At 45.8% G+C, this 13,728-nt stretch overlaps 1 protein-coding gene across 1 annotated transcript in view; it reads right to left on the bottom strand.

Moving 5' to 3' along the window:
- LOC122925383 (store-operated calcium entry regulator STIMATE-like) overlaps nucleotides 1-13,728 on the bottom strand; it is a 117,890-nt gene that overhangs the window by 41,348 nt on the left and 62,814 nt on the right. The window contains exons 2-4 of the mRNA XM_044276738.1: nucleotides 11,547-11,595; nucleotides 9,389-9,484; nucleotides 8,246-8,367 (exon numbers count right to left, since the gene is read on the bottom strand). Coding sequence (XP_044132673.1) covers nucleotides 8,246-8,367; nucleotides 9,389-9,484; nucleotides 11,547-11,595 — 267 coding nt within the window. The remainder of the gene's footprint in view (nucleotides 1-8,245; nucleotides 8,368-9,388; nucleotides 9,485-11,546; nucleotides 11,596-13,728) is intronic.

Raw genomic sequence — 13,728 nt, 5'->3', positions numbered from 1 at the left:
TTTCAAAGCAATTTAAAAAATAGTAGAAGCTGCTTATGAAAATCTTTTGGAAATCTCTGACATTTAAAGAGAATATGTCACCACCATCTTGGACTATTACGTGTATCTCTGGTAATACATGAGTAGTACTATACATACAGAGTCCAGATCACCATTGTTATGTTAGTACTGCCCCCTGTTCCCCCGCTCTCAGAGTTTAAGGCTGCACTAAAATAGATTGCTTGGACTGCTATGCATGTGCACAGGAGTCCTCCCCATTATGCTAGCACAGAAGTCAGGACTGAGTATTTCAGCCCAGCGTTGAGTCCTGAATAAATGTTGATCTGGACTCCTTATGTGTAGTGATGCTCCTGTATTACTGCAGATAATAAAGGGAGCTTGTCAGCCTGCCAGGAAATTCACTGTTAAATCAGGCGCCAACGCCCTGTAGACTAGTTTTACATGAATGTAATGATACTTTTCACTTAGCGATCCAATGCTTCATTCAGGAGAAAAAGTACTTTTAAGTCATCCCCCTCCAGGGCCAGGTGAGATGACTATACAGGAACCGCACCCTGTCAATCAAGAAGGAGAGGGAGGGGCTGACAGAGGAGGAGCGAAGGTGCGCAGAGTGGCTTGGGTCTGCCCTCGGTGCACTTAAAGTGCTCATCTGCATATGTATTACAAGTAGTTTTTCTTCAGACTGGAACAATGGATCGCTAGCTCATTAAATTCAATGAAGCCATGGGTCGCTTAGTGAAAGGTATCCCTACATTCAACTGAGCTAGCCCTACAAGACATAGGAGGTCATTTACTACGACCATCTTTTTACACCGGTCTTTGTTTCTCCCCTGCGCTGGCAGATAAAGCTCTTCATTTATGAGGAGGCTCAGGCCGCATCATAAATTAGGTGCACAGCCAGCAGTCCGTGCACCTGGAGTAAAAACCACTTCAGCCCCTTTTACGCCTGGAATAAAATATAGAAAATGTGTCATGGCCGAAGTCCTGGCCCTGAAACGGCCTCCGCCACTGCGTCCCCGTCACTCTCAATTGGCAAGGATGGCGCAAAAATGTGACAAAACATCGTAGCACGTGCATTCAAAATAGGGTCTTGCCAATCAGGGCCGGTGCAAGGATTTTTGCCAACACAAGCGAAGCTACATTTTAGCGCCCCCCCCCCCTTTCCCGCGCCCCATCCATGATCACATCATTAACCCCCGCCCAGACGGCCCTGGCCCCATCCTGATCACATCATTACCCCCTATTGACAATAGGGGGTAATGATGTGATCATGGATGGGGCCGGGGCCAGGGCCGACCGGGCGGGAGGGGTGGGAATGATGTGCCATGGGGGGGAGAAATGTGACACACAATAGGCTATTGTGTCACATTTCTCCCCCCCCATGGCACTTAATCCCCCCCCTGACGGACGGCTCTGGCCCCATCCATGATCACATCATTACCCCCTATTGTGTCACATTTTACCCCCCCATGGAACATCATTCCCCCCCCCCCGGCCGACCCTTCCTGGCGGCCTGGCCCCATTCCCATGTCACATACAGTGGCATACTCAGAGTACAGACATTTACATTGTCCCCCCTGCCCTCCCTCCATCATGTCACGGTCACACAAACTAGCGCCAGAGCAGAGGCGCTCAGGCTTAGCATGGCATCAATGATGTGTTTAAAAAAATTAATTACAAAACAACAATAATTAATATTAGGGGGGGGGGGGCGGGGTGTGTGACCCCCCCAATATTAATGATTGTTTTGTAATTAATTTTTTTAAACACATCATTGATGCCATGCTAAGCCTGAGCGCCTCTGCTCTGGCGCTAGTCAGTGTGTGCGCTAGCCTAGCGCTTTTTGCTCATGGGCGCTCATCTCATCATTTTGAATTAATTTTAAACTGGTGTGACTCTTTATAAAATAGCATTAAAAATTCAATTCAGACCTACGCCTACCCTAACAAGTCCTGACCTGTCCTGTCCTGACCACGTCTCCTGCTGCTGCTGGCTGCCAGAGGGCCAGAGGGCCAGTGTGCGTCTGAATCATCTGCTCTCATCTTACTGGCGGGCGCGGCTGCCTGTGTCTGACTCAGACACAATCAGTTAGCTCGAGCCTCGCCTATGGTACCTGCGCTACCCGCCGCCGCCGTGCCGCTCTCACACCAGTCACGCCCCCTCTGCAGGTGACTGTGTTGTGTACTGTTGCCCTGACTACGATGAGCGCCGCCGGCCGACGCACGCAGGCTGGGGACGGGTGGTAATGTTGCCCTGACTATGACGAGCGCCGCGGCTGCCGGCCGGCACACGCAGGCTGGGGGCGGGCAGGTTCACTGACGGTGGCGGCGCTGCAGCACAAGCAAGTGCAAAAAAAACAAAAAAAAAAAAAACGGCATTCATTCATTCTTCCGCCCTGCGCAGGGCGCGCCCTAAGGCAGCCGCTTGGTCTGCCTTATGGTAGCGCCGGCCCTGTTGCCAATACTTTTACACCAAAAGTTGGCCTAAAAATATTAATGAAAGACCCCCATTATGCCTGTTGGCTACTTCCTACTGAAATTTCAGAAAACCAATAAAGTTTTAGATTTTCATGTCAATAAATATATCAGAGGACAGTACAGAGATCTCTCCCATCATCTATTTATCCCCAGGACTGTGACTGTGATGAGGGGACATCCTCTGCGTCTGGAGGAAAGAAGGTTTGTACACAAACATAGAAGAGGATTCTTTACGGTAAGAGCAGTGAGACTATGGAACTCTCTGCCTGAGGAGGTGATGGCGAGTAGAATAAAATAATTCAAGAGGGGCCTGGATGTATTTCTGGAGCGTAATAATATTACAGGCTATAGCTACTAGAGAGGGGTCGTTGATCCAGGGAGTTATTTTGATTGCCTGATTGGAGTCGGAAAGGAATTTTTAATTCCCCTAAAGTAAGGAAAATTGGCTTCTACTTCACAGGGTTTTTTTTTTTGCCTTCCTCTGGATCAACTTGCAGGATGACAGGCCGAACTGGATGGACAAATGTCTTTTTGGCCTTATGTACTATGTTACTATATATGGGACCTATATATCTGGCAGATGTTTGGCTAGTTATTAGGTCTACAGTATGTGGTACACTGCTTAGAGATGTCTATCTGTCCTAAATACAAAAGCTTAGAAGGAGCAATGCCTAGGGTTCTACTTTTAAACCTTCATCAGGAGACATGTACTTTGGATTTTCACAGCCATTGTGCATAGAATTGAGACAACAGTGACCCCTTGTGTAGAAAATTATAAAGTTACTGAAAAACATAATGTACATAATATCACAAAATCTGAAAAAGTGATCATATTAATCATTTCACGGTTATGTATGCAGCAATTGCTTAAAGGGTTTCTATCACCAGAAATACTGTTATGTAGCTGACTGACATTAGTGATGCGCCCATGTCAGCACTACATAACAGTATGTTTCTAACTTTAGTCCCTGCAGCCGTTTTTGTTAAAAAAGCACTTTCATTATATGCTAATGAGCCTCTAGGTGCGATGTGGGAGTAATTGATGCCACTGTTTCCTGCATCATTGGCGAAATCCCGCGCCTGCGCCGTTCACTTCTGTCCTCGGCGCAGGCGCAGTGAGTGAATGATGCGATCCTGGTGCCGGCTTCCTCACTGCGCCTGTGCCGACTACGTCACAGTGAGGAAGCCGGCATCAGGAGAGCGGCCTTCGCTCACTGCGCTTGCGCCGAAGACCGAAGTGAACGGCGCAGGCGCAGGATTTCGCCAGCGATGCAGGGAACAGTAGCATCAATCAAGGGGAGCGGGCGGGCACAACACTGGACCTGGGCGGAATACAGGGTGAGTGGACGGAGCCTCTAGGTGCTGATTTTACGCCCACATAGCACCTAGAGGCTCATTAGCATATAATAAAAGTGCTTTTTTAACTAAAACGGCTGCAGGGACTAACGTTAGAAACATACTGTCATGTAGTGCTGACATGGGCGCATCGCTAATGTCAGTCAGCTACATAACAGTATTTCTGGTGATAGAAACCCTTAAATGGGGACTGAAATATATAATGATTATATGCTTATTGCAGTCTTTGTCTTGTTCCTATCATAAAATATCAGGTGGATCTTAAAATGTAATGCAGAATTGTAAGCCAACCAACCTCTGACTGACAGTTTTCTGTTATTTTAGGAAAACAAAAGTATATGTACCCATCAGGCCCCATTTACACAACTGTGGGATCGCCATGCCAGTGTTGCAGACCACAAACTACAAGTCCAGAAAATACGGGCAATGGCCGGGTGGACTCTGCATCACGGTCCAGACCCATTGACTTCAATGGGTCCGCCATCCACAAGTTATGGCGAAAGATAGAACATGTCCTAAAAGCCTGCTGGAAATGTACACTGGATATGTGAATGTGGCCTGTGTCTGTGAAACTACCTGTTCAATCATCAACCTACTTCTACCTCTTGGGTATGGCCACCTTAACAGAAAAAACATTGCATGCCTTAGTGCATGGATGGCCGACCTGAGGCTCTCCAGCTGTTGCAAAACTACAACTCCCATCATGCCCAGACTGTATCAGCCTACAGCAGGGCATGGTGGGAGTTGTAGTTTTACAACAGCTGGAGAGCCGCAGGTTGGCCATGCCTGCCTTAGTGTGTACCTTAAAATCAACCAATATTCCCTGATGGCTCTATACCTGCCTAGAACGTGATTTGGTTATGTGTATTCTAGGAAGTGAAATTACATTTCCCATTGCATTTAAAGGGGTTGTCCGCTTTTTTTGTATCAATGACCTATCCTCAATATAAATCATCAATATCAGATGGGCGGGGGGCTACTTGAAGAGACTACAGCACTCGTCAAAGTACTGCCTTCTCTTCATTGTTTGGGCCGTATTTACTTCTCCGTTTTGTAGACTTGACTGGCTGGTCTGTGCAAATGAAGGCCGGACAAAAACCCATTGCATGCATTGTTTTTTTCCGGCCAAAATCCGGCATTTATGCTGGAAATCGGCTGGAGCACCACTGGACCTCTTTTCAGTCAATGGAATCCAGCAGACTGATCTGTGCTATAACAGCCTGCTGGATCTCCTAACGGAGATGTGAACCCAGCCTTATCTGCTCGCCATCACAACTGCAGCAGTCAGCAGATGTGATTACATCACCCACTATACTTCAATGGGACGGCTCCCTCCTATTCACTTGGCTTAGTTGTAATAACACCAGTTGCAACAGCGAGCAGGTAAACAATGAAGAGAAGGCAGTGCTCGTACCAGTGCTGCGGTCTCTTTAAACAACTGATCGAGTTGGCCCTTGCCAAACTGATATAGATTACCTATCCTGAGGATACGGGAAAAAAAAGCAGACAACTCCTTTAATTTTCTATAGAAATGATAATTAAACAGTAAATAGTGTTTAAAGGCTATGGACAGCTTTGAGGGCAATTTCATTTTATTATTGCATTCTACTCATTTCGTGCTACAAATCATTATTCCAATTAGTCTTTATTAAAATTTTTAGCCATTTTCTTTATACAGATGTCAGCTTCTATATATATATATATATATATATATATATATATATATATATATATGCAGGATAGCAGGCTTTTTGTCTGACTGATAAGGGCTTCACATAGGGCTGAAACGATTACGCGATTGAATCGAGTTATTCGACACAAAAAAATCCTTGGTGCAATTTTTTGCATCGAGGATTCGTTTGTCTCATGTGACCATGGAGTGGGAGTGAAGCGCTTGCTATTACTTACCGCTCCGTGGTCACCCGCCGGCCCCTACCGCACTGCACTGGATCTTGATCTCGTCAGGTCATAGTGCACGTAAGCCCGCACTATGACCCGACGCTGTGTGACGTCACGGAGGAGAAGGGGAAGGAACTGTGGAGCGGCACCCCTACAGGAAAGGTAAGTATTATATTTCACTGGCGCTGGGGACATGGCACTAAAGGGGGACAGCCGGCAATGGATCGCGGATGGGAGGAGCAGATGGGAGTGGGGGACATGGAGGGGCAGATGGGAGTGGGGGACATGGAGGGGCTAACTGATGGCAGTGGGGGATATGGAGGGGCTGATCTGAGGGCACTGGGGGAGTGGGGGCATGGAGGTCTGATCTGATGGCACTGGGGGACATGGAGGGGCTGATCTGATGGCACTGGGAGAGTGGGGGACATGGAGGGGCTTATCTGATGGCACTGGGGGAGTAGGGACATGGAGGGGCTGATCTGATGGCACTGGGGGACATGGAGGCGCTAATCTGATGGCACTGGGGGACCTGATCTGATGGCACTGGGGGAGTGGGGACATGGAGGTCTGATCTGATGGCACTGGGGGACATGGAGGGGCTGATCTGATGGCACTGGGAGAGTGGGGGACATGGAGGGGCTTATCTGATGGCACTGGGGGAGTAGGGACATGGAGGGGCTGATCTGATGGCACTGGGGGACATGGAGGGGCTGATCTGATGGCACTGGGGGAGTAGAGGATACGGAGGGGCTGATCTGATGGCACTGGAGGAGTGGGGACATGGATGGGGCTGATCTGATGGCACTGGGGACATGGAGGGGCTGCTCTAATGGCACTGGGGGAGTAGAGGATATGGAGGGGCTGATCTGATGGCACTGGGGGAGTAGAGGATACGGAGGGGCTGATCTGATGGCACTGGGGGAGTGGGGACATGGATGGGGCTGATCTGATGGCACTGGGTGAGTAGAGGATATGGAGGGGCTGATCTGATGGCACTGGGGGACATGGAGGGGCTGATCTGATGGCACTGGGGGAGTAGAGGATATGGAGAGGCTGATCTGATGGCACTGGGGGACATGGAGGGGCTAATCTGATGGCACTAGGGGACCTGATCTGATGGCACTGGGGGAGTGGGGATATGAAGGGACTGATCTGATGGCACTGGGGGACATGGAGGGGCTGATCTGATGGCACTGGGGGAGTGGAGGGCATGGAGGAGGGGGCTGATCTGATGGCACTGGGGCACATGGAGGGGCTGATCGGATGAAACTGGAGAAGTAGGGGACATGGCGGGGATGATCTGATGGGACTGGGGGAGTGATGACATGGAGGGGCTGATCTGATGGCACTGAGGGACATGGAGGGGCTGATCTGATAGCACTGGGGGACATGGAGGGGCTGGACTGATGGCACTGGATGACATGGAGGGGCTGATCTGATGGTACTGAGGGAGTAGGGGACATGGGGGGGCTGATCTGATGGCACTGGGGGAAATGGAGGGGCTGATCTGATGGCACTGGGGGAAATGGAGGGGCTTATCTGATGGCACTGGGGGACATGGAGGGGCTGATCTGATGGCACTGGGGTAGTAGGGGACATGGAGAGGCTGATCTGATGGCACTGGGGGACATGGAGGAGCTGATCTGGTGGCACTGGGGAGTGGGGGACATGGAGGGGCTGATCTGGTGGCACTGGGAGAGTGGGGGACATGGAGGGGCTTGTCTGATGGCACTGGGGGAGTGGGGGACATGGAGGGGCTTATCTGATGGCACTTGGGGAGTGGGGGACATGGAGGGGCTTATCTGATGGCACTGGGGGACATGGAGGGGCTTATCTGATGGCACTGGGGGAGTGGGGAACATGGAGGGGCTGATCTGATGGCACTGGGGGAGTGGGGGACATGGAGGGGCTGATCTGATGGCACTGGGGGAGTGGGAACATGGAGGGGCTAATCTGATGGCACTGGGGGAGATGGAGGGGCTGATCTGATGGTACTAGGGGAGTGGGGAACATGGAGGGGCTGATCTGATGGCACTGGTGGACATGGAGGGGCTGATCTTATGGTACTGGGGGACATGGAGGGGCTGATCTTATGGTACTGGGGGACATGGAGGGGCTGATCTTATGGTACTGGGGGACATGGAGGGGCTGATCTGATGGCACTGGGGGAGTGGGGGACATGGCAATAAATGGCATGGAGGGGCTTATGACACTAGGGGAGTGGAGATTAAGGCACTGGGGTGGGGGACTGATGGCAGAATGCAATAATAAAAATAACAATCACCCCTTAATTTGTCCATAGCCTTTAAATTACATTTTGCATACAATTGTCATTAAAATTTTCTTGGATTGTGTTACACTAAAAAAATATTCATTCAATGAGCATGCCAGTCTTGAAATACAATACATAAGAAACTGATGACTAAAGGACATCAACCTAAAAAAGGGAAGTATAACACAATGCATCTCAGGGTTACAAAAGGCTGATCAAAAAAGTAGGTATTGATCCTTACCATATTCACCAAATACAAGTAACGTGCACTGTCTCCTTTCCACGATTGCTGATACAAATTTCACACTCAGCCATATAACTAACATTCCAAGAGTGGCATCCAGCAAAAAATTCATAAGGTACCTGTACAGAGATCACAAGATATTTGAGGTACTTTAAAATGAAAAGTAAAAGCATGCAAAATCTGAAAAACAATACTATAGAGCCATTTAAAAAAATACCAAAATGTACAGCAGTCAAAATCTATTAAAATTTATATATCTATGCTGTAATCCGGTTGTACTAATGCAAGCTATACTGATCTGCCATTAACATATGCTAACTAAATAGCATGAGTTGCAGTTGTCAGGCACTTGTGGTTGGAGCTGTGGGGAAAGTAAAACTAGTCTTGAGATGATTGTCAAAGAAACTATTATCTTTTTCAGCCCTTGTCACTAGACAACACAATAAATAACCCATCAACCACTGCAATTATCAGGATGTAGGAATGTTCGTTACTGAAAACTGCCCTTTTGTAAAGGTGCCGCCGATCACCCAATGAACAAGCAAATGAACAGTTTGTTCCTGATAATTGCCAGGTTGGTCGCCCCCGAAAAGGGGCCTTAAAAAGGGTTGTTCAGCTTTTAGGACTTTTTTTTTAATCTTTCAACTCCAGTCTTCAGCAGGTTTTCAGTCTGCGTCCTGTAAACATCTGGACAAGGTCACATGCACAACTGCAGCCAGTAAGTGGCTTCAGCGGTGACATGTCCCCAAGTGGCACACTGCTGGGTCATGTACCACTTGGAAACACGTCACCGCTAATGTCAGTCATTGGAAGCAGGGGTGCACGTGACCTGCCCACAAGTTTACCGGAAAGTGATCAGTAGACCGCTGAAGGCCACTAAGGAGCTGTAACAGAGCGTGCACAGCAGGTGCCACTTGGGGACATGTCACCGCTGAAGCAACTTTTCAAAAGGTTCGACAGGCTGGGGTTGAAATGTAAAAAAAAAAGTCCAACTACCTGGACAACCCCTTTTCAGCCTACTTTAATTAAGCAAGCAGTGTATATTGTGTGTCTGTCTGATTAACATGAAGCCAATGACATCTTTATAGATAGCACAAGGATATTAATGACATTCGGTTTAGTAACATATTTAATACTCACAGAGAACAAGGATCCTCTTCTGTCAGATCCGAGAGAAACACATTTGTGAAATGTATGAAGAGGGCACCAATTGCTTGTTTAGATGTGTCAAAAAACCTGAAGAATTGAAGACAGAAATACATAATGAACTGTGTTCTCCAAGGAACACATAATGCACATCAGTACATTGACAGCTTAATTCAACCCAAACACAAATAAGGGTGGGTTCGCACTAGTGTTATGCCATTCTATAATAGGTTCCGTTTATAACGGAATATAACGGAATGCAAAACGGAAGCCTTTAAGAGGCATTCTGTTTTGCTCTGTCTATGGGCAAGCAAAATGGATCTGTCTGGTTTCCGTTATGCAGGACGGAAAAAAAGTCCTGTCGACTTCCATTTTGCATTCCATCTGGGCATTCCATTATAAACAGAACCTATAATGGAATGGCATAAAGCTAGTGCGAACCCACCCTAAGCTCTCCACCAAACCATTCCCCAACTGGGCTCTATGCAAACTATTAGTCATAGGGCATCATGTCCAGAGTCTGTTACTTTCATAATGATGACATACAAGTTCATTAGTTAGGGAAAGCTGCAACCAGCCAGGCATTTTCCTCTGCAAGGGAAATGGCTGTCTGTGTAATACAAGTAGGCTTCAGTCCGCCAGAATGGGAACGCTACAGTGGCACTCCGTTCTGGCTCATAGAGGAGGTCCTGAGCAGAGCACCCTTCTATTCTGTTCATAGGTCCTAACAGGCTACCAGGGTTATCCCCATGAGAGACTCTAATTGTACCCTGAAGTTGGAAAAACTTGACCTTGTATATGTTAAGTGTCATACATCTGCCAGCGTTTTCCAGAAAACTTACACGCATCTTTCACACGAGTGATACGGATTGTGTCAGGATCTGTTTAGGGAAAAACTGATGGTTTTGCTCAAAAGTTCAATCAGTTTTGTCTGCAATTGCGTTCAGTGTTTCAGTTTTTTCCGAGTGGATGCCATCAGTTTTGATGCCTTTTTCACGCGAATGGAAAAAAAAACCTGAAGAATAACAATCTACATCTTCTAGCAGCTATCAGTGAAAAACGCATTGTATCCGGATTGTAACTGAATGCCTTCAGTTTTTCATGCAAGCTCCATTGGGCTGCATGAAAAACGCAGAATACAGAACATGTTGCGATTTTTCCTGAACCCAGAAATAATGTGTGAAACACATTGGAATGAATGGGTCAGGATTCAGTCACTACACGCATCGCATCCAGATGGAGAACTTGCTTGTCTGAAAGAGGCCTAATACATTCATACTTGAGAGATCACATCTATAAGCTCTGATGTATCATGGCTCACGTTTACTAATGTGCACCTACATTTTGTTGTAAATTACGCCAAAGTATGGTGTCTTTTAGTTTAGACAAACGATCAGCACCTAGCTTGACAAGGGGGCATGGCTTGACGGGAAAGAAGCATGGCCTAATATCCAACATTCTGCACCAAAATTGTGCCACAATAACGGTGTTTAATTCTGTCTTGAGCTAAGCCAACCAATAGTTGTATAGCGTTAGACAAAATAGTCTTTACCTGGACCACATTTATCATCCAGCCTCAGGCACTGTGATACATTTGGTGCAGGTGCTGTCTAGCAGTACGCCATCTGTCCTTGTGTGTGGGCAGTATGCTAAAGAAATGTCCTATTAAGTAGGACATGTCACCTCTCCTGGCATGCCTGTTTTAATATTACATGGGCAGTGCGTGTAATAAAATTTTTAGAGCATCTATTCTTATAGCTGCATGTTGTGCCATTCATGTATTATTTCAACTACAAGTTATAAATGATTTGATAGCAGTCTGCAGTAAGGGTACAGAGGAGTGTTACCAGTTTGGGGGGGGGGGGGTGTACCTGCACAGTCTGGCAATGGCAGAACTGATTGGATAGTGTCAACCTGTGCAGGGACACACCCAACTGGTTACCTCCCCTCTGTACCCTTACTGCAGACTGCTAGCAATTCATTCATTACTTCTAGTGGAAATGATACAGGAATGGCACAACATAGAGACATAAGAAAAGATGCTTCAGAATTATTACATGGGGAATGCATGGAGCTATTAAAACAGGCATGTCAGGAGTGGTGACAGGTCCTCTTTAAAACATAGACAGAGTTGATTTAAGTCAATTCTAACCATATTCTCCATGGACGCCTTTCTTCTTTAGGTTCTCTCCAGCGTTTCACTAAAAAGCAAATAAAAAAAAATGGATAAGATACCATATCACACATGTATATAGATGTTCATAATAAAATAACTAGGATTGAGAGTTATTATTCTATACCAACCTATGACATTACTTTATGGATGGCCTGAGATTAAAAAAAAATTCTCCCACCCCCAAACAACCTCTCTTTTTTTTTTTTTTACATTTCATACAATTGTAGCAAAAAACGTGACAAGATTACAAAAAGCTATGTTTTACTCTGAAACATTGTGGTATAGTTTTAAAAAGCTAAGCTTCACTGACGGGCCTCTCTTTATACGTAATAGTCAGAGATCTGTCAAGCTGCATCAGGCGTGGAGAAGCTGGTGTGGAGCCGCGGCACGAATCTGCAGACAGGTTTTATACTTGTAAACCACATCTGGTCATCAGGCTGGTCTCACATAAATCTTGGTATGAAAGGTTGCAATTGCTTAAAGAAAAGCTAACCTGGCCACGCTTTCAACATACTGTAATATTACCAACCAATCAAATGGACATTGTATCCCTTTCCCAATCAATGCAAGAAGAGATATGAGAAAATGAAACCACTTTTGTCTTTACTTCATCTTCTCCTTGTGTTATAAAATATCAATTTGGGACACGTTTGAAACACTTTAGTATTAGGTCCGATTTACATGACCGTATCTGTTCTGAGGTCCGCGTGCATCCTACACTTTTTGCAGGCCTCATTGTAACAATGCCTATTCTATAGGGCATGCTCTATCTCAGGGATCAGCAACCTCCGCCACTCCAGCTGTTCAGAAACTACAACTCCCAGATTTCTTCATTCACTTCTATGGGAGATAGAAGAACAGTCAAGCATGTTTTCATGCTGGGAGTTGTAGCTTCACAGCAGCTGGAGTGCCAAAGATTGCTGATCCCTGTTCTATTTTTTTGCGGGACCATGAAACAGACATATTGCTGTCCCATTGAAACAAATGTGATCCACAAAAGAGTGCATTGGATGTGGAATAAAAACACAGCCTATAAATGGGTCCTTACATTTACGGCTCATTCAGACAACCGTATCTGTTTTTCGGATCCAGCCATATTATAGAAATGCCTATTCTTGTCCGCAATTGCACATGGTGTGCTGTCCGCATCTTTTGAGGCCCCATTGAAATTAATTGGTCCACATCCATTCCGCAAAATTGCGGAACGGATGCAGACTCAAACATACGGGAGGGGGTCGCACCCTTATGGTAAGGCGCTTTCTCTGTCAGGTGCTGATTGTAAAGCCTCAGAAAAACTGTATGAAGATGTGCTTACTCAGCAATCCAAATCTAGCAATATTTAACTAATAAGCTACAGACAAAGTTAGGAAGCAAAGTACACGTCTTCCATTTACATATACACTGCTTCCGAAGTCTGGCACAAATTGTCACAAAAAAGTGAAATATATGATGTCTGCCAAATTCTGTAGGTGTTTTAGATACTTTCTAACAACCAGTGCTTTGGAAAAAAGGGGCTTGAATTTTTTGACTTTAATTTGTCAACTGCACCTTTTTTCTTGAAGTTCTCGTTATTCAGAGCTCTTGTTTCAGTTTGGGGTATTTTATTTGATTTTGTATTGCTTATCTTTACTTGTGTGGAAGTATGCACTAAATTACCTATGTAAAACACTGCGTTGTACAGTTATCCACTTATTTTGCTAACACTTCATACCTCATTTCTACATGCATTTTGATGTAAAGATAAAAAAAAATGTACGTTAAATAAAGTGACATGATTAAAAAGCCATAAAATGTGTCAAATTTTAAAGCAGCATGCACCATTCTTCAGCAAAACACTGCTCTAAAGTTTGGCAACCATAAAATGCCATAAGGAGGAGTTAACTGTCCATCATGTCTTGCGAGTTGCACCAAATTAATCGTTATATAGGGCTGCAGTAAACGATTATTGTAATAATCGAGTATTCTACCGATTATTTTTACAATTAATCGAGTACTCTAATTAAACAAAAACTTCTTAAATTAACATATTGCTTTATAAAAACTATATTTTTATTTCTTACAATGGTATAGCAAATAATTGCACACACACTTTCACAGCAGCAATATACATTCTGTCAGAAGAACAGCCAGCCAGAATCTACCATATCGGGTATAGCTG

This window comes from Bufo gargarizans, chromosome 2 (genome assembly GCF_014858855.1).
Source record: "Bufo gargarizans isolate SCDJY-AF-19 chromosome 2, ASM1485885v1, whole genome shotgun sequence".
NCBI classification, from domain to species: domain Eukaryota; kingdom Metazoa; phylum Chordata; class Amphibia; order Anura; family Bufonidae; genus Bufo; species Bufo gargarizans.
This window is presented reverse-complemented; position numbering and strand designations above follow the sequence as displayed.